General features: G+C 49.6%; 1 protein-coding gene across 4 annotated transcripts in view; it reads left to right on the top strand.

The window, feature by feature from the left end:
• The window catches only part of UBASH3B (ubiquitin associated and SH3 domain containing B), a 135,345-nt gene that overhangs the window by 90,379 nt on the left and 23,992 nt on the right, over positions 1-20,974 (top strand). For 3 of the 4 annotated variants that reach the window (XM_040631111.1, XM_040631110.1, XM_040631113.1), the window contains exons 2-5: positions 12,690-12,743; positions 13,511-13,697; positions 14,972-15,170; positions 17,879-18,048. In XM_040631111.1, the coding sequence (XP_040487045.1) occupies positions 12,690-12,743; positions 13,511-13,697; positions 14,972-15,170; positions 17,879-18,048 (610 nt within the window). Of the gene's footprint in view, positions 1-12,689; positions 12,748-13,510; positions 13,698-14,971; positions 15,171-17,878; positions 18,049-20,974 lie in introns of all 4 variants that reach the window. The other variant, XM_040631112.1, reaches the window with a different exon arrangement.

The raw sequence follows: 20,974 nt of genomic DNA, 5'->3' as shown, positions 1-20,974 counted from the left end.
ATTTGATCAGAACCGGCCATGAAAAGATTTGATTGCATCATCGCAAAGTAACTTAATAGTTGATAAAACTTGACATCAGGTTTTAATATGTGTGTCTGCCAGTTGATACTTGTAATTATATGTATAATCTTTTATTTCATACACATTTGTCAGTATCAAACCCTGTGGATACAGCTAAGGTATTGGGGGGGGAATATCAAAAACAGAAAATCAGAGTTCGTACTCTTGATAACTATAATATATTTTGGATTTTCGGTCCCGACTATTTATTCCCAGCCCTGCCTCTGCCACTCGGTGACAACACTCACGGCTTCTTTCTTCCAGGAAATGTGGATGTGCGGAGAATAGCAATCCACTTAGTGTTAGCCTAAGTACATGCAAGGAAGCAGTCTACGAAACAAATTAAATATCAGGTTCTTATAAAAAATTAAATAAGACCCGTTTTGATCCCAGAACTGTCACTAAGTGTATGCCTTGAACAATGTCCTTAATCTTTCTACTCTAGAGTTTCATTATGTGTAACATGGAGACAGTAATACCCACCTCACCAAACTGGTTTAAGGATTAAATAAGATAACCTGTAAATCGCACAGCACATAATAGGTACTCTGTTAATGTTTGCTTCCTTTTCTTTCCAAATAGCCATCCATTTGTTGAAGTGGTCATGTGATAAGCTCCCTTATGGGTGGGCAGAGGCCATGTTATCCTATTTTTATGTTCACAGCCCTCAGCGCAGCATCTGGCTACAGAGCTCGCCACAATACACGCTTATGGAAGGAATGTTTAATTGAATGTACAAATGTGTGAACTGTCAGGTGTTGGGTTTTCCTTAAAGATTGATTTATTTATTTGAGAGAGAGAACGGGGGGAGGGGCAGAGGGAGAGAGAGAATCTTCAAGCAGACTCCCCGCTGATTCCCACAACCCTGAGATCAGGACCTGAGCCGAAATCAAGAGTCAGATGCTTAAACCGACTGAGCCACCCAGATGTCCCAGGTGTTGGGTTTTATAGAAAGTTCCCATGGAAGATTGTCACTGGGCTTCACCTTCCCATGATCCAGAAACAGTGCCCACCCCTGGTGCCGACCTCGATCGGCTCAGGGAGACAAAGGGCCAAGTGGCTGGAGCACGCGCTTGAACAACACGCCTTCCTCTTTTCAGCTGATGGACCTGGCCCAAGTTCTCCAATCTCTCCAAGCCTTGCTCAGTGAGGGAAATGATGGCACCAACCTCAAAGGGTTGAATGAGGAGCCAATGAGATCATTTATATTTAAAATGTTCAGTGCGGTGCCTTATTCCTAGTAAAGCCCCAGCACCTGTTAGCTGCTACACCACTTAGGTGAAGAGGGTCAGAGTGGTGCCAGCAGCTCTGTTTGGTCTGTGCACTTCCCTCTGCCCCACCAGTGTTGAGTCAGAACCTCTATGTAGCTTCAGGCTGAAACCATCTCGAAGCACTAAAAATCATCCCTGTTTAAGTACTTTTAGCTGATTCTCGTGGCTTAGAGAGGGAGGAGGTAGAAACAGGAGAAGAAAACGAACGACCTCTACAACCTGAAAGGACTCCTCACTTTCATGTTTTTCCAAGATCTCTTTTGTGGGGCTGGGGTGGGGCTGCACCCGCTCTGTGTTTGGAATCCCACTGGCCAGTTGTTGGCGCACGGACCCTTTCCATTCCTTCACCCCTTGAGGCCCCGGGCGGACGTCAGAGCTCCAGACGAGGAGAAAGCGACAGGCCGGAGTCCCAGTCACAGCTCCGTCCGACACTCCAGTGCGAGCCCAACACGCCTTAACACGGCCCTTTGCCTCTCTGTTGTCTCCTTTTCCTCTCCTCACAGAAAAATAACAACGATGATCTGCTAGAAGGATCCACAAGTTGGGGCGCCTGGGTGGCACCGCGGTTAAGCGCCTGCCTTCGGCTCAGGGCGTGATCCCGGCGCTACGGGATCGAGCCCCACATCAGGCTCCTCCGCTAGGAGCCTGCTTCTTCCTCTCCCGCTCCCCCTGCTTGTGTTCCCTCTCTCGCTGGCTGTCTCTATCTCTGTCGAATAAGTAAATAAAAATAAAATCTTTAAAAAAAAAAAAAAAGGATCCACAAGTGATCGCGTCAAAGTCTTAAAAGCTACCACCCTCTCTATCAGGGAGCTCCAGCCTTTTCCTGGGCATGTCCTGCCTCCCCGAGGGCAGTCACTGCCTTCTCGCAGCTCTGGATCTTCCTGCAGTAGCTATCCTGCCTTCTGCGTGTCTCCAAGCACTTCTGCACCGGGCTGCCGGCCCGGCAGGTGTCTGGGGGCTCGCTGGGGCTCTGTATTCACCTCCCGCCTTCTCCAGTGCCCCACAGGGACACACCCGCTTTTATCTGGTGGATACCTTTGCCCCCAACCAGCTGGCCTTGCCTCTGCAGGGACTCAGAGACTCTCCACAACAGACACTCCCCCGCCAGGGGTGCCTGATTTCCATGGTTTTCTATAGAAGCCGTAACCTAAAAACAGAATCTTCTGGACTGAACACTGTCTGAGGCTTGCCGCCTTAACTGTGGAACTGAACGAAGCGGCCAGGCAGGGCACCAACCCACATGCCATCGTCCGGTATCTCTCAGAGGAGGAAAAGTGTATGAGAGCATGCAAAAATGGTGAAGTTCCTGGAGAGGGAGATAGTCCTAAAAATATGAATCATGGCCATATTTACTGAGTACCAGTTATAGGCAGGGGACTGTGCCAAGCGTTACTATAACATGCATGATTTCATTTACTCAGATTCTGGGATCATTGTGTCCCTGGTTTGCTGTGCTGTCCTTGGGCAAAACAGAAGTATCTTGTGATCCTGTTTCTTGGGGGAGAGCCGTAGTTCAGCAGGTGCAATGGACTGAACTATTGAAACTTTTATCCTGTTCCCTTGGGAAGTACTTTAGGCGAGGAGACATAAGTACGGCTCAGCAGCCCCATGGGAGAACCAGTAACTGAGGATCTTGGAAAAGGGTCCTCTCCCCAGTGCATGAAGACTGTTGACCCCCTGCTCGGGGCTGTCACTCCTCTCCTTAGGTAACTTCAGGGAGTGAAAACTGTCCCTCTGGGGCTCACAGCCTCTCAGTGACTCTCAACTTCCGTCCTGATCTAACCTGAAGCCCTCTGCCCGCCTCCGGACAGTCTGGCTTGTGTCCCCCCCTCTCCAGCAGACTTCCCCTATAATAGTCACACATCCCTGGCTGATTTCCCCTCTGCGCCTTTTCTTGTGTTTTTACCTGGAAAACTTTCCTCTCGCTGCAAATCCCACACACTCCTCAAGACCGTGGTACGTGGTTTTAGACTATTTTAGCATAGAATGAATTTGGGTCTTCTAATGCCCAGTCTTGGGATCCACCTGTTAGCATGGAACTTAACATTTATTCTAGGAAAATGGCAAAGATCGATAACCTGCAGAGACATGTGGGCAGTGGGCACACTATTTCTAAGTGCCTAGTAGAGGCCGGACGCTGTGCTGAGCTCTTCAAATAGAGTATCTGATATGGATATTAATCCCCATTCTACCTTGCAAAGTAGGTACTTTTATCCCCATTTAAGAGATGGGGAAAATGAATCTTAAGATAATGAACTTGTCCATAGTCCCACCACTAGTAAGGGTTGGGCTCCCAAAAATGTACTCCTTTTACACTACAAACGCTCTACTTGTGTCTCTGTGCAAAAACTATTGATTCTGGGGGTCGGGGAAAGGTATTGTCTAGATCCTAGGGAGACTTATAACAGAGGCAGAAACAAATGGGTTTTATTATGTCGCCACCCATGGTCTAATGGCTGGTTTCCCAATTACAGACGGCTGCCTCCCTGCCGCACAGGCCAGAGCTCCAGCCCCTTTTTAACAAGAACAAAGCAAGGCCTCTCCACATGGGCTGCTGGGCCCCGCCACATAAAAACATCGGGGAACCTATGCGGCATTTTCCCCGTTCACCACCCCCTGAAGAGAGCTGCTTAATGGGCTCTTTATGGGTTGGAAAATAGAGTCTTGTTGATACAAGAGAAAGAGGGGTGTCACCACAGGTTGGATTTCTTCAACTGGAAGGCCTTCTGAAGCCCCCAAATAGCTCAGCATTTTCTTTCCCCTTCTCTGATTAGCTTTGTAAAAAAGCCCACAGTATTTTCCTTCCTGTTGGCCAGCCTTTCAGTGGTAGCACCCCCGGCCCCAGCAGGCTGGACACCCCATTGAGTGTTAGGTGTACAGCCTCAGATAGGCCACAGCAGCTGAAAGCCTCGGCCATTAGCCCCAGCTCACTGAAAGGGTTTACTGCCAGGAGACTGATTCTGAAATTGGGTCTTTATTATGATCAATATATCTTTCTCCATTAGGTTCATTTCCTCCAAAGGAAATGGGTAGGGCCATTATGGTTTATGTTTATCGACGGGCCTCTCCGCCGGCCTTCTTCGGCTTCACGGGGAGGAGGCCACAGGAGGCAGAGACCTCAGAGATGGGTTGCTAAACTGAAACCGCCCAGCCTCTTACACGCCTATCTTACTGGCCTTGGTGACCAAAAAAAAAAAAAAAAAAAAAAAAAAGTAGCTGGAATTGCTTGTGTGAAAGGGATGGAATACATTTTTTTGTTACATACTCTACCAAGTACAGAAAAGGTAGCATGAGTCTGGGCAGAGTTGGAAAGAGTCTGGACACACAGAAGAACTTTCTGAGCACAAGGGCCATTAGGTAATCCAGAGACATCGTGGAGTCCCCTGAAGGTCTGTAAGACCAAGAAAGATTCCTTCAAAGGTGCATCCTTGAAGGAAGTATAGAACCTTGTCTGGGCATAAGGAGGAATGGGCCATCCAGTCTCTAGAATCCTGGTTTATTACTTCTGGTTGCTTCTGAGGACCTCACAACACTTTATAGATGTCCCCCTCTTTCTCAACCTCCCTGTGTGGGCGTTCACCCCTTTCTCTTTGAAGATGACAAACTAAAGCATCAAATTGGAAAATCACTTCCTTCGCCGAAAGAGCACCTGAACACCCATGCCCGTGCCTCAGCTCCTGCAGGGACCCACTGGGGCCACAGTATTTGACCAGTCCTTGATTTTACTTCTGCCAAGAAGGTTTGGCTAAAGTACCATCTCTGCTGCTCCTGGATTTGTGTGGCTCTTAGCTGTTCCTCAAATGTTCCCCAATATTCATTTGGCTCCTGACCAACAGTTAAAGGTGGGACTGAATCTATATGGATCTTATCAGCCCCTGGTAGCTGAGAGGGTAACTGGCAGAAAGTGAACGTCTTTTTTTTTTTTTTAAAGATTTTATTTATTTATTCGAGAGAGAGAGACAGCCGGCGAGAGAGGGGACACAGCAGGGGGAGTGGGAGAGGAAGAAGCAGGCTCATAGCGGAGGAGCCCGATGTGGGGCTCGATCCCATAACGCCGGGATCACGCCCTGAGCCGAAGGCAGACGCTCAACCGCTGTGCCCCCCAGGCGCCCCAGAAAGTGAAAGTCTTGATTGATGGGCAGTGGTGGATGGGAAGAGCTGTATGCGAATTCAGGGGATCAAGTTGCGTACTCTGTAAGCATCTTCTATCCTTGGCCTGGACTCATGTCTATTCCTTATTCTGTGTCCATCCCATCCTCACACCTTACTGCCCTGCACATGGGCGAGACTCCATCCCTAAAGCAACCCAGCCCAACAGGAGAGAAAGAGGAAGCAGGCTGGTTGCAGTTTGAACCAAACCTTCACCGGAGGAGAAAGTTAGACTCTAAGAGGGATGGGTATTAAGCAAAAGCCCGAGAAGGAAATCCTTTCTGATACATAGAGAAAAGATAATAGGGGGGAACGTATCCTTTTTAGATGAGCAGGGATTTTTGTTTGTTTGTTTGGGTTTTGTTTTTTAGCCATAAAAGCTTTCTTCGTGTCTAGGTTTGCTTCTTCAGGGAATAGGTTTGGTTTTACTCTTATTTGGAGGCTAAGAGGGAAGGTCTCTGCTGATTGAGCTGAGGTAAATGTCCGGGAAGACAGGCCTAATATTCTCAACATCTCCCACTCCCTCTTCTGGCAAGAAACCCCATTCCAACCTGGAAGGCGCCCAGGAGGCGGGAGCAGATCTGCACGACCATACCCAACAAGAGGGGTAGGGGGCCGCTTCACCCTGGGTTTCCAGAGAACAGGAAGCTCGGCGGCAGTTGGCAGAAATGCTTCCCAGGGCTTTAGGCTCAGCGCTTCAACTGTTCAACATACTTCTTGCACTGATTCAGAGCTTAGCCACAGCCTCCGGAACCAGCCCCTGGAGTGGGACAGCCACAGAGGTGACCAGACAGCTGACCCGTCAGGCGAGAGCGGCCCAGGTCCAGGGAGGCTACGTAACAATACCAGGTCCACCATTTTTCGGGAGGGTGTAAGTCTGTGACGTGCCTGGTGGTGGAAGGCCTCCAGTCATTATTGACTTACTGTTTCTGTCCTGCTGGAGAAACAGATGCAGAGTCACCTGCTTGCCTCTGTCCTCAGGATCGCTGTCAGCCTCAGGCAGGCCGCTGAGCCACCTCAAATCCTCTCATGAAGAAGGTCTGCGCCGAGCAGGCAGTTCTCCATAGAGCGCAATAAAAGCCTCTGATATTTCTACCTAAAACCACGTTACAAAGCAATGTCTATTTTTAAAAAACACCCTAAAAAAAAAATCCCTCAACTTCGTTTAGTGGAACCAGTAACCCCTTGATAGGGACTCTCCAACCAAGGAAAATAGAAGGTGGGTTCTACCGAAGTTTTGTACACTCCCCAGTCTGGTGTAGATCATTAAACTAATTCTGAGGAAAAGGAATGAGGTGTGTGACTAATTAGGTCATCTTTTAATTGAATTCAGAGTATTAGATGTGGACAATTTAACAACTGGTGTCCTGTAAGTTGAGAGCATTTTTTTAAGTCCTACAGTGAGCATTAAATGTTTCTAATATTTGCGATCATCTTAGCTATGTGAAGGAAAGATCTAATTGTCATTGAATGGGGAGTTTCATCTATTTGGAGGATTACGGACTTGACTTCTTGTCTTCTCTTTTCTGACACAACTAAGTTTTTGGTCGCAGAGAACCAAAGCACAGGGCAGACAATCTGGGGGGCAGCAGTATGTGTTGGTCAGCAATCCAAAGCCAAGGACAGAACAACTTCAGGTCACTGGAATGCTCTGCTTCATTGAATCAAGATCTTATTCCTTTGAGGGACTATATTTCCTTTTATATTTCTTGTTGCTTATTGTTTTTTGAGTCAGGTGTTAGTTTTGTCAAATGTAATAAAATAGGGGAAGAACTCTCTTCTGAAGGCACATACAGATGAGCCACCTTGGAGAACCTAGGAGTCTGGGCCAACCTATCTACCTGAGCCAGGGGTGCCTTGAGTATTTACTGAGTGATTTGGGAGCTGAAGGTACTCCTTAGAAGGAAATAGAAACTCACTGAGTAGCCTAAAAGAAATGTCTGGCTTACAAACAGAAAGAGACAAGGAATCCTAGCTAAGCTAACAGAAGAAGCTTTAGGAACCTGGTTCCCACAACTAGACCCGGCATCTGGCAATGGTACTTGGTCTAGCTATCAGCTTAGAACAATAATGGAAATTGTTGGCCCTCACCGCAGCCCAGACTTGTCTGTACTGTATTCTCACTCATCTACACAGACGTTCAAGCTACCGTCCCTCACCAGTCTCCGAGCTCCCTTCAATCAGCCATCCAGTTTCCAAACACTGTCATTATCCTTCTGGTTCAGCCTCTCAATGTCCCCCTTCCGATGTGTAGCCAAGGCCTTCCAAACAGCCTCTGGCATACGCTTTCACCTCCCTTAGGGCCACGCCCCACATGCAAATCTTATTACGCCTCTCCACCTTAACCGCTCTCCCCTTCATTCCCCAACGGGTACCGTGATTGGGTCCAAGCTCTTTCAAATGGCACAGACGCTTTTGAGCTGTCCCCTTCCTACCTTTCCAGCTTCTTTAACCTTCTTCCAGGTCTACCATTTTTGCTCCGGTGTCACCAAACTAATTTCTCTGCGCTCCCTGTCTTCGTATCTTAAGCTCCTGCTATTCAGTCTACTTCCAATGCCCTTTTTTTCTCTAGCCAGTTCTTACAGCACTTTTAAGATCTTGACCAATGTCATTTCTTCTAGGACAGATTTCCAGACTTTCGGAGTTCACAACACCTTTGGCATCTCAGTCGTTTTTACATTAAGCATGTAGGCCGACAAAAATACCTGACAGTTCTGTTTATTTAGCAGTTAGACCCAAACGACTTAACGAGTACTTACCCCCTAATGGTCTAAGAGCCACGTGAAAAATACACAAAATGGAAAGAAAAATATTTTACTCTTAAATGACCACAACTACTTGTTAACGAGATGTGTGTGTCTGTTGGGCACTGCACAATTGTTCAAATGTTAGAATCAGGTTGGACACTGTCACTGTCCTCTCCTGTTCCACACTGGTTTTCCCTGGGTCCTTTTTTATTATAGCAGTTACCAGAATTAACAGTTTCACAAAGAAATGACATCAGGGGGAATGCAACACAATCCAATAGTGAAATGGACTTCCTCCAGCAAGTAGCTTATGGGATGTCTAACACGGGATGAGGATTGCTAGGTTTCGCTCAAAGATTTAGAACACCCCGTGGCACCTCTTGCAGTTTGCTGCAGGGTCCCAACCTAGGGTAGCTTGGTGTACAGTTTAAGAACCTCAGCCCCAGGGTGCCTGGGTGGCTCAGTTGGTTAAGCGACTCCCTTTGGCTCAAGTCATGAACCCAGGGTCCTGGGATCGAGTCCCACGTCAGGCTCCCCCTGCTCTGTGGGGAGCCTGCTTCTCCCTGTCACTCTGCCTGCCACTCCCCCTGCTTGTGCGCTCGCTCTCTCTCTCTGTCAAATAAATAAATAAAATCTAAAAAACACAAAACCAAAAACACCCCCGCCCCAGAAACTCCCTTTCCTCTTCTTGTCTGCCCAGTGCCAATACAGTGCCTGGCGTAGAGCTGGCGTTCGGCTGAGAGGAACTGAACTGCCCAGGGGTCAGAGGGCACGGCGGAACCCCCAGAGAACCGGGGTGGTTGCAGAGGACACCAGCCTGGGTGACAATAGGACAGCCCAGCCAAGCTCGAAACCTGTGAATCTGGGAGGGAGCAGGAAGCTTGCTGGACTCGCACTTGGGGCCGAACCCACCCACGGGACCCAGCGGTGATGGTCTCCAAAAGGACACCCACCAGTCAAGCTGTATACTAAGCGTAGCTTTCTGATCTAAACTTTTGGTTGTGTTTTTGGTTTTCACTTGGTTTCCTGGTAAGAGTTCCTGGCGAGGAAGCAAAGGAGGGAGGAAAGAAGGCCGCTTTGTCTGAGGCACACCGGAAAGGGATTTTTCCTTTCCGGGCCCCCCTTTAAGGCTGAGGGCATCTCTGGGACCCTGGTGATGGGGCAGAGCCGTAGCCCTGGAGCCAGACCCGCCTGGAGCCTAACATTGCAGCGGAGCTAAGAGCAGACGGGGGAAGGGTCCCAGCCTGAGCGAAGCAAGGCCATGGGTGGGTGCCGCTGCTTCCTCCCGCTGGGCCAGTGTCCTCCCAGCTGCTTGCCGGGTTTTGCAATGAGCCATTGCTTTGATCTCACAGGTGCGCCTTCCCCACCATTAGCAGGACATCAGATTTCGTGTGATTTTTTTTCCCCCTCCTACCTTCTGCTAAGAATGAACTCTAGACATAGTTGGGCAGGTTAGGACCGGGGTCTGAGAGATCAAATGTGTGTTCCCTAGTAACAGCTGCAGCAGCTCACGGGTCCCCCCGATTCTAACCACGAAGGTCCCATCTGAATAATCAGCGGCTACAATCCAATGCCCACACCCCTCGCCTTTGGGTTTAAAGGGATACTCTCTGCCTTTGTGCGCTCAAGGTCTCCGACAGTCTGCCAACTTCTGAGTCACCCCAAGGGTAGCAGCTGCTCCGGCTCAGCCTGGTGTTTGGGGTCTACCCCCCACACCTCACTGTTCTTGGCGTTGGCCCCACCGATGGGCCGTGGAGGTGGGAGCTCTATGGCAACAGTCTTTCCTCAGCGGGGTGGAGGGGGGAGATGTGTTCTGCCACTGCCCATGTTCAGTCTGTTCTGTGGGCAGAGTTCTGGGAACAAACTCAGCCCAAATCCTCGTCAGCCTGGCAGTGCGTGAAGGAGCAGCGGAACCCTGCCTGGGGCTTGTGACCCGAGGAAGGTGGTGATTTGACTCCTGCCACCATCCTGCCTGGAGAATCACATACCTGTTTCAGATCGGTAATGGCATTCTAGAAACTTCCTTCCCCGCCCCCAAAAAAGGAAAAAGACAAAACACTCTTACCACACCTTCTGATGAGAAAGTTCTTTCTGGTATCTGACTTGAGACCTTTGTGCGGTAGCCAAAGCGGATTTTACTTTGGCTGACCCTCACTAGAGAAGGCACGTCGGAGAGGAGAACCTTCCATAAAATTGAAGGTTTCTCAGACTTGTCTTCCTCAGAAAGAAGATTTTGCGTTTTCTTAATCTTTCATCGGAGCCTTATCACCCAAACCTTTCCTTATCTTCCTCAATTATATCTTTGAACCCTCTCCAGAACCTGTCTTTTGAGTTACGGGGACCATGACTTAATTAGATCTTTCATTTCCAGAGAATACTCCTAGTGCTTAAGGAAAAAATGAATTAAATTTCAGTCAGATATATTTCACTGGGGGAAGGGCCTGGGCGGGGGAAAGAAATTGGATCCTTTATATAAATAGCACATTGTATCACAGATGAGTTTTTCTTTTCCTAGTTTTTGAAACAATGGGTCTTTTTTGGGGGGTGAATTTAATTCTTTGGAGATTCTAACCTAAAAGACCATGATTTGCATTCTTTCTTGGGTATGTGGCTCCTGGATCTGAAAAGAGCGTTAAGTTGTGTGCCTCTGTCTAGTAAGTGGTAAAAGAAACAGGGCTGGTAACATGGCAGCAATTAAGCACCTTATCCAGGTGTGGGATGAGTGTGTGTGTATTGGGGGGGGGTGTCCCTGTGTTTCCAACCTTTTCTGCACCAGCTTTTGTTCCAAGGGGTTCCGAGGGGTCTGGGGTCTGTCTTGCTTCTGCAGAACATCGTCTTACTGCAAGCAGGCTTGCCTCTGTATCACTGTTCTTGCTCTGTAATGCTGTGTCGATTGCTTAATCCTGATCATTTGGTGTTGGTGCTTAGATTTTCCTGGGGGAAAGGGTATTTAGCTGATCTCCGGGTGGTGGAGCAGAGTCGCAGAGCCTTCGCCATGGCGCGGCTGCTCTGAGCACATTACTGTACTTCCTTCCCCTGTGTTCTCCCTGTGTAAAGTGAAGAGGCCAGGCTCACAGATGGTCTGAGGTTCCTGCTGATCGGAACCCCGGGATTCACAGTTCCAGCCCTTCTGGTTACTCCGTAGAGAACCCAGGAGAAGAACCAAGGGGGGCGGGGTGTGCAGGGTGCGGCAACCAGTTGAAAAAAAGGGTGCTCGGAGAATGTCAGCTAAAACTAGAAGTCCCTCTTCTCTCCTCCCTCTTCCAAGGAAGCTGAATCTGTAAGGCATAAGGGATGGGGACGGTCCTTTATTGATCACCTCCATGGTGGCGGGCAAGAGTTCGAGGCTCCTTATGGACACCCCTCACTGGGTAGATGTGTGAAGTGTCTGCCCCCACCACAACCACCCCACCCACCCCTGCCCAGAGGAGACTACACTCTTCAGATCCCATTCAAAATGTCACTTCTCAGTTCACTGACCCCTCAACCCAAGCCTTGCCTGACCCCTCAACCCAAGCTCAATGTCCCTGTCCCATGTCCTTAGGGCTCCCTGTGCTTTCCCTTCATTGCACTCACCACCAATGTAATTCGTTACCTGTACCATCAATGTTTTCACGGCAGCTCGATCAAAAACTCCAGGAGGGCTGGGACATCGAAGCCTTGTTTTTCATGGTATTCCTAGAGCCTAGCCCGGTGCTGGCAAAATAGTTAGCAGTTCAGTAAGTATTCCGTGAGCAGACATACACATGAATGGACGACTAGCAAGGCTGGATACAAACCCAGAACTTTCTGGCTCTTGAACACCTCAGATTTCAGACACCCTCCTCGTAGGCATGGGCTCGAAGTCCTCTGTGGGTCGCGTTCCTGTGACACTGCCCCTCCAGTAAGAGAACTTTGACTCGGTTCTCCAGCAGGGGGAGTGATGGCGGCACTGTCCCCAGAGAGGTCTAAAAGCCTTGGGAGATTGTGATCTAGCTGAGGCTGGTGGTGGTGGTTGGCCGTGGGTGGGAATCACCGAATGGAACCAAAGTAAACGTCCTTGTGGGCCTTAGCCCCACTTTCTAACGTGCTTTGCCAAGGGGCTGCAAAGGAAAAAAAAACACTCAGCAGGGGATCTGGGTCAGTAGGAGTGGGTGAAAAGGAAAGAGGACAGACCGAGACATGACAACCTTTAGGGAAGCAAAAATAAAATTCTAATGTGGAAACGGCTCAAAATAGATTGCATGGCTGTCAGGCCGCATGCAAATCCAGTGCTAATTACATGGAAATTAATTACAAGTCCTAATTTCCATATGCCTTGCCATGACCCTTGGTGGGGGGGGCGGGGATCCTGCTGCAGGTGTCTCCCCCACACCGCTCAGGAGGCTCTGATGTCCCCTACTTCACACTCTTGCCACGATAGTGAGAAAAGCTGATAGGAGGCTAAAAATACTAACAATAGAAATTTGATTTCTTCTTCCAGACAAAAAGCCTTGGCATCCACAGGAGGAAGAAGTGTTCAGGCAGCATGTGACTGGTTGGTATGAAATAAATAAATAGAGAAAATAGCATATAATTAACTCTGAGTGTATGCGGATGAGCAGGGATGTGCAGCCTTTCTCTAATGGACTTGGGGGGGAGGGGGTGGCGGGATGAGCCAAAAGACCACGTGACAAGCCCATTTATCAAGCCAGTTGCCTCCTCTGTCCTGGCCCCAGGGTGTGCTTCTCCTGAAAGCTGTTTAAAGAAATTCAAAGCATGTCCAAGATAGAGCCCTTATCACAATTATCCGCCCCTCTTATTCACTTAAAAGATACACTTGAGGGTATGTGGATGCAGGTAAATCAATTTAAAAAAAAAAAAATCCTACCTGCCTTGTAGGACATCACTACCCGGGGCAGATCCCACAGGCTACACTCCTAAAGTTTCCCTTATGTTTGGAGGCATATGGGTTTAGCGCTAGGCTGAACTGAAGGGACAGACGGGGTTGGAACAGCCCTGGTGGGCTGAGAAGGGATTTGGAGTGTATCTGGAGCTTATCTGGAGTGACTTTAGGATTTTTGAGAGAGTTGTGGAATGCGGACGTACTGTGGCAGGAAAGAGCAGAGAAGCTGGTGCATCTGGGAGTCGGGCATGCAGAAGGAGCTTTGAGGGATGGATTTTTAAAGCACGAAAATGAAAACCCATCCCTTGGCAGTGCCTGGGGTACGGAGCATTTGGCGGGTGGGTCTGTCTCTTTCGGGTCTTCCTTCCCTTCCATCGTTCTCAAGCGAGGCCTGCTCGGCTCCCTTCTTTCTCTGGCAGGCTGTTCTCGCATGTCGGCGACCCCTTCCTGGATGACCCCCTGCCCCGGGAGTACGTCCTCTACCTTCGACCCACCGGCCCCTTAGCACAGAAGCTCTCCGACTTTTGGCAACAGTCGAAGCAGATCTGCGGGAAGAACAAGGCACACAACATCTTCCCCCACATCACCCTCTGCCAGTTCTTCATGGTGAGCCACAGACCCCCCCAGCCCCTGCCCCCGGGGACCCTGGCTGCCATACCCCCGCCAGTGCCTTGTGACCTGGAGTCAGAGTCAGGAGCCTCCCAGGCAGCTGGCGGAAAGAGTCACGGGCTCCTGGCCCTGGAAGGAATGAGGAAGGTCCGTGGCTACTTTCCCTTGCTCCTCTTCTCCAACACCTGCGGAGGCCCAGGAGCACCGCAGGTCTGATGCGCCGTCACCATGACCGCTGTTCCACAGGACTGCAGGGACTAGCCTGACCCACTGAGTCAGGACTTGGACTGGCAGCCACTGGAATGCAGTGTCCACCCTTGTCCGTTGTAAGAGTAGAAATGAGAGAGTTGCGAATAAGAAATGTAGTCTACACACAGCGGGAGGTGACTTTAGCCTCATGGACAGACCCCGTCCACAGGTCTGTCTCACCAGATCTTTCTAAAGATGGCAAAGATAACCTGGGACCTTCCATGGTTACCTAATCCATCATCCTGGCTATCGCAGAGCTTACTTAATGACTAACTTAAATCCCCCTCACCGTAATAAATATAAATAACATTTCATCTCCTTTGGTTCTCTGTGGTTTATCCAGAGATGTTCAAGAGGAGGCAGAATGGGAGCACATGAAGACAACATTTTCAAAAAATTATTTTGAGCTTTTTTTTTTTTTTTTTACCTTTTAGCTTTTCTCTGTCTCTTTAAGGTAAAAATGTGTTCCTAACACCTTCTTTCTTACCGTGCACTCTGAAAATTAAAATGATTACCGCTTCCTCTTAGTCATCCCACGATCTTTCTCAAAAGCATTCAGGGTTTTAGAGACACTCTTTTTTCTTCCCCCAGCGCTCCAAAGAGGGTGGGAAGATGACGTCACAGCTCTCTGAGCCCCATTCTTCCCAGCTATCATGGGTCTGACAGTCAAGTCAACTTCCGACTGTCTAACTGTCTAAGAGGAGTAGAAACGTCACAGATGATGGGAGGCAGGCAATGGGCGCGTTCCTCCTTTCCTTCTGGACCAGTCCCGCATCCTGGCTGGGCTCAGGGGCACAGCAGGGCAGGGAGGGACAGAAGACTTGGTCCATTGTGCAATTTCCCAGTAAGCTCATCCATTTGTAGCGAATTGGGAGCCGCAGTTCTTCTCCCTCCTCAGAAAGAGAAGTGGTGGCTTAGCAATGGCCTCCGCAGCCTCCAGCTCCGGGCCGAGGAGGCCGTGTGCTCGGGAGCAGCAGACCTCTGTCTCCCCTCTGACTGAAGTGCCTTGTCTTCCCTGCCAGTGTGAGGACAGCAAGGTGGACGCCCTGGGGGAAGCCCTGCAGACCACGGTCAGTCGCTGGAAATGCAAGTTCTCGGCCCCGCTGCCCCTGGAGCTCTATACCTCCTCCAACTTCATCGGCCTCTTCGTGAAGGAAGACAGCGCGGAGGTCCTCAAGAAGTTTGCCGCTGACTTTGCTGCAGAGGCTGCGTCCAAGACCGGTGAGCTCACGGCCCTGGGTCCTGGTGATCAGAAAACTGGGAAGGGCGGGGAGCCGCGGGGTCCTGCAGAAACGGGGAGAACATGACAAGGAACTCCGCCCTTTCCTGCAGCAGCCTTCACCTCTTCGCCCCCTGTTAGAACAGCGACTATGGTTATGCTAAGCCTCCTGAGAGAACGTCCGCCGCCTGCCCCAGCACCCAAGTTGAGGGCACACAAATGGCTCTTCCACACTGAGCCAAATGCCACCTTTGTAGCTCCGCCAGTTCAGAGTTCAGGAACCTTCCTTCCCCCACAGCCTCCCCGCCACGCAGGCATCTGTTGGGGTCTCATGGCTCACTCTGTGAGGACCCACGGCTGTGCTCGGGCGGTGGGATAGCACAGAGAGTTGAGGGGAACCACTTAGTATCAAATAACAAATCCACTGAGCCAACGTCCAGAACTCACTGAGACCCATGACATGGGTCCCTAAAGCCTCAACAGCCTGCCAAAAATGTCACTCTTTCAAGATGTTTCTTGCTCTTTCCATGGCAGGTCTTCGTTGAGGCCAACTGAGATTTCCTGTCAAAGGAATTAGCGTAGAGAGATACTCGGGCTGTGAGTTGACGTAGAGGCAGGAGGCACGGGAAGGGGACAAGTGGGAGAAGTTGCTAAAGCTTTCCTGTCTGCCTGCAAGTACAGACGAGCTCACTTGGGTCAAGGAGAGCCTTACCTGCGGGAGGACAGACAGACGGTGGGGTGGAGGGAGGGAAGAGCTGGCAGGGGGTGGTTTCTGTTGGCCCTCTGGAGAGAGAAATCACAATCGGCGGGTATTTCCTGGGGACCACTCTGTGTTTATCTGTGACGCATGCCACAGCAGTGGCTTCTCCTGGCCCGAGGGGCAGATTGGAGCGCCGGTGAGAACAGAGCTCTGAGAAGAGAGGCCATCCCAGGGTGGAGTGGCTCCACGTTCACAGAAGAAGGGAAATGCACACTGGATGATGTTCTTCCCTACAAGGGAGGAAGGGCCCTGCAAGGGGTGGGGGGGCAGGCAGCGTGAACGGAGGCAGGAAGGGGCAGGGTGTGTGTAGATGACCGTGTGGAGGCCGAGCTGGGTGTGGGCTGTACAGCTGAATCTGAGCATCGAATGCAAAGCTGGAGGAGGCCCAGAGCTGGCCAGCGCCCGCCCCCCGCCCCGCCCCACCCCCAGAGGCACTCTTCTACTTGGGAAGCTGGGCCTCCTTAGAGCCCCTCTCCAGGCACACCTTCTTCCCAGGGATGGAGCCCGCCATCTCCTAGCTTAATATTTCAGAGAAATAACATAATAGAGAAGCAAATTACTTCCTGTTCCTATCCCTCTAACTCAGGGAAATGGCTTTTTCATCCCACAGTAGCTATTATCAAAACCACTCGAACTCCCACAAGACCCAAATCCTTCACAAATGCGTAAAGTGGGTCTCAGCCAGGGCTGCGGCCGATTCTGAAGACACATGACCAGCAGCAGCAAGAGGCAAGAGGCCCTTGCTCCCCTTCCTTGTAGGGAGGCGGAGGGCCAGCTCCTCTCCAAGATCTGTGGCCACTCTCCAGATGGACCTGGCCGGTGGGTTCCCTGCCCCTGTGCGGCCCCCTGGTGGTCACTGGGAGAACTGGGTGACCCTGCCCTGTGGAGCTGGTCCAGCTCCTTGCCTCCTTGTGTTCAGGGCCGGCCATCCTTTCTTGGCCCTAGAACTTAAGCCTCAGTATTCTAGAGTTTTTGGCAGACCCAGATTCCTTCAGCAATTCATGCATGTGTATTCAATCATCCACCAAATACTCAAAGCATGTAATGTGCTGAGCCCTGGGGATACATTGCGACCACGACCCAGAAAGCCCTCACCTCATGGGGCTTACACCAGAGAATACACAGAGATCCAACGGCCCTGAACTTCTCAAATTCCCTCCATCCCCTCTGGTTGTATCTTTTGCAGTGTTCTAGACGGGAAGGGGATCTCCCCCATGCAGAGATGTACAAAAGAGAAATAAAATCCATTGCCTCATGTAGGTAGGTTGGTCTTAGAATTTAGCAGTCTGGATACTTTAAGCTGGTGGTTTTCAGTCGGGGAGAGTTTATCCCCCAGGGGTCGTGTGGCAATGTCTGGAGTTCTTTTTGCTTGCCACAATGTGGTGGGTGCTCCCAGAATCTAGTGGGTAGGGGCCACGGATGCGGGTGAAGACCCCGCAGTGCACAGGACAGCCCCCACAGCAAAGAATTATCTTGCCCAAGTGCTGCTGGGAAACCCTGTTTTGAACTTTGAAAATACTCCATCTTTTCCTCTGGTTCTGTCCGGTTCTGTCTGGTTGCCCCATGAGAGCCACCCAGAAGCTAAGAGACTTGATTTCGACATGAGGGCAATGTAGCTCTGGCACCCACGTGATGACAAAATCTCTTTATTTCTCCATAAATTAGCTCATCCTTCTACATCTCGGTTTCCTCCTCTGCATGGCGGGCCGGTGATAGTGCGTTATGAGGAAAAGCAGACCCAAACCGTGACCTCTCAGCTGATCCACGGGTTGATTCCGGATCTTTCACACTCTCCTCTCCCCTTATTCTGCTGCTGTGAAGGAGGGAAACTGGTTTCGTCTGGCCAAGGGACTCCCTCCTCTGTCACTTGGGAGGCAGAATGGATGAGGGCAAGTCTCTGCCATTGCTATGATAACCACATTCTAGTAACTCTTTCCTCCTTTTTTCCAGAAGTCCGTGTGGAACCTCATAAGAAGCAGCTCCATGTCACCCTGGCTTACCACTTCCAAGCTAGCCACCTACCCACCCTGGAGAAACTAGCCCAGAACATTGATGTCAAACTAGGCTGCGACTGGGTGGCCACCATATTCTCGCGAGATATCCGGTTCGCGAACCATGAGGTAACGTCTCCCTGTGGCTCCTGACCCTACCAGAGGAGGACGGGTGCAGTCATAACTAGGAACACTTGCAGCTCACCGCTGCAGGGAGGTGGGTCTCAAAGGAAAACAGTGAAGTGAGTACCAGACCAGGAGTCGGTTGACCCACAATTTCCTCCGGGCTCTGCCTGACTCCCTGGGAAGCTGGGAGCTTGCATCCTCCTCCCTGGGTCCCAAGTGACTCATCTATGTACTGCCCCCATTGTTCTGTCTGCCCTGCCAACCTTACTGGACTGATAAATGGGAGGATAGAAAAGTTTGTTGGAAAAATTTTAATTCCATAAATGCATGGTGTTCATAAAAGACCTCATCCAGATCTTAGGTAAGGAGAATACAGAAATACCCCCCCAAAAATCTGTGTGAACACATAATTAACAGATATTTGCTAAGTATCGATGGCATGTAAGTTACCATGGAACATACTAGAATTTTAACTACATTTATGAGACCGTATTTAATTTGCTGCCCAATTTTTCAACAGCAAAAGAACTGATATTTTTGTCAGTTTACCTAGCTTTTTTTAACCTTTCCATTAGACATATTTTAATATGAAAAACAATTGGGATCTCGACCAGCTGTATTTAATTTGCTGCCCAATTTTTCAACAGCAAAAGAACTGATATTTTTGTCAGTTTACCTAGCTTTTTTTAACCTTTCCATTAGACATTTTAATATGAAAAACAATTGGGATCTCGGGGTCTAGACCAGCTGATCTCATCACTGTTTTGCAAGTGTTGAGAAGAGCTGACCCATGAACCAAAGCTGTGGGCCTGGGCACGGGGCCTGTGAGTGTCAGGGACATGCCGCTTTGTCTGACCCTGCTGACAGGAATGTTGTGTCCTCCTTCCAAGTCATTTGATGGAAGTTTCTGGAAAGACACAACAAGGAGACTGGGCTTGATCTTACTTAAGAATTCTGACAGCTCCTGGAATTGCTTAGGATGAGCCCTAAATATAACAAGGGAGGTGTGGCTGCCTGGGCTCCTTACAAGGACAAAGGAAAAAAAAAAAAGTCAAGGGTTGCATGCAGATGGACTGAGAGAAGTCACCTTTCTAGGAGAAGGAAGGTAGCAATGGAATTTTACAAGGAATATCTTCCAATCAACACTGCCCTCCAGTTAACTCAAAGGGTAATTGCTTTTCTGCCTGACCCACATTCTGTTCAATTGGTACTGAGGGAAAGAGGCAGCAAGCGCCCACGCCAAGTATTTTCTAAAAATAACTTGGCCTCTTTTATCTCTTATTTGTAAAAGCTCATTTATTACTGTTCCTGCTGATACAGCTCACTCTCGGAGGTCATTTGGCTTTACCTGAGCCCCCCTGCATAGAAACCCCCTTTCTCTCCTGCCTTCTTCTGTCCCCAGGAGGTGGGGTTGATTGATCGTGCCAGGCAGGCAACAGATGCCCAGAGAAGGAGAGTGGTTTGGACAAGGGCACTCAGCAAGCCAGGCGTAGGGAAACATCTAAGGCTCATCCCTCTGCTGGCTCCCACTTTGATTTGGACCCACAAATCCCTGTTTATATGTTCCGTAGTCTTCCGTGTTCCTGATTGCGTGGGGCCATGCCGGGTCTCTATGCCAAGCGATAGAAATCTGAGGAAGGACAGCATTACACACCAAGCCCACGTGGCTCTAGATTCTGGCTCCACCCCTTCGGCAGTCGTTAGGGTCACTTCTATCGCTTCTAGAACACTCCTGTCCCTAGTCGTTTCATGCGTGCAATGGTGATAGTATTTTTGCTGGACCATTGCTATTGTGCAGACTCCATAGAAGATAATGGAAAGGTCCCGCTAGACAGCACAGCATGGGTGCAGCAAAATTTCAGTAGTTAGTTACAAGGAGCACAAGGAGCTTCGCAGGGCTGCAGCTGCCCCGTGCAAAGAGAGAAAAAATATCCCTGAGATAGATTCCACAATTCTTACTCTTTTATGCTTAGCATTTACCTGTAAGTATAATGCAGTGCAAAACTGGGCACGTGTCCTGCTAGCTCTCAAACATAGGCTGACTTTTTGCATGTGCTTTCGGTGAGTGGAATGGGCTTCACTGGTTATAATTTTAGATTCGCTGCCATGTTTTATTTTATTAGCTAGTCAATAAATCAAAGCTCCTTGTTGCCTAACTACCCTCTGCTTAGGACGTACAGTCTCCTATGCGCCTTTGCTGGGTCTCAGTTTCCCTGGAGGTAACCTGGGACATAGACTACTCACCCCCACCAAGTGAGAGGAGGAATGAGTTCTCATCTGAAGTCACTTTCCTTGAGTTTCTCAAAGGAAAGACACTTCTGGGCCAAAAGCATAATTAGTCAAAACTATGCTATGCTTGAGTATCTAAGAGACATGAGTTGTTCCGACTTGCTCCCCCTGTGACTTGGTGCCTCTCTCCACCCTGTTCCAGGAAAAGGAGTGTTCTTTTCGATGCATCATCCCATACCTAGCTTAGAGGGTTGTGTTGTTTTGTTTTTTAAGCTGTTTTCACAGCCCAGCAGAAACCCTCCCTGGCTAGTTTGGAATGGTGGTTTGTGCACAAATGTGGTGGAGGATGGGGGAAGGAGTGGGAGGCGAACAGGGGCAAAGATCCAGAGCTGAAAGATACTGGAGAACAGGGAAAGAAATGGGTGTCCTGAGCAAAAGGAAAATCACAATCCAGTGGTACAATTGAGTTCTGTGTGTTTTCACTTCCATTCTCTCGGGGCGGGGGGAGGGGGAGAAATCCACATCTTTTTTGCCAATGCCTTTCCTTAGAGAATTCCAGAAGGAAATTCTTTATAATGGGTTCTGATGTGTCTCCTTGACAGACACCGGTGAGCTGGTTAGCTCACAGGCACACAGTCCAGGGGTCAGGCTACAGGGAAAATCAGGCGTCATGGTTCAAGAGACGTAATTATGCGCCTTC

This window comes from Ursus maritimus, unplaced genomic scaffold (genome assembly GCF_017311325.1).
Source record: "Ursus maritimus isolate PB19 unplaced genomic scaffold, ASM1731132v1 scaffold_16, whole genome shotgun sequence".
In the NCBI taxonomy this organism is placed as follows: Eukaryota; Metazoa; Chordata; class Mammalia; order Carnivora; family Ursidae; genus Ursus; species Ursus maritimus.
This window is presented reverse-complemented; position numbering and strand designations above follow the sequence as displayed.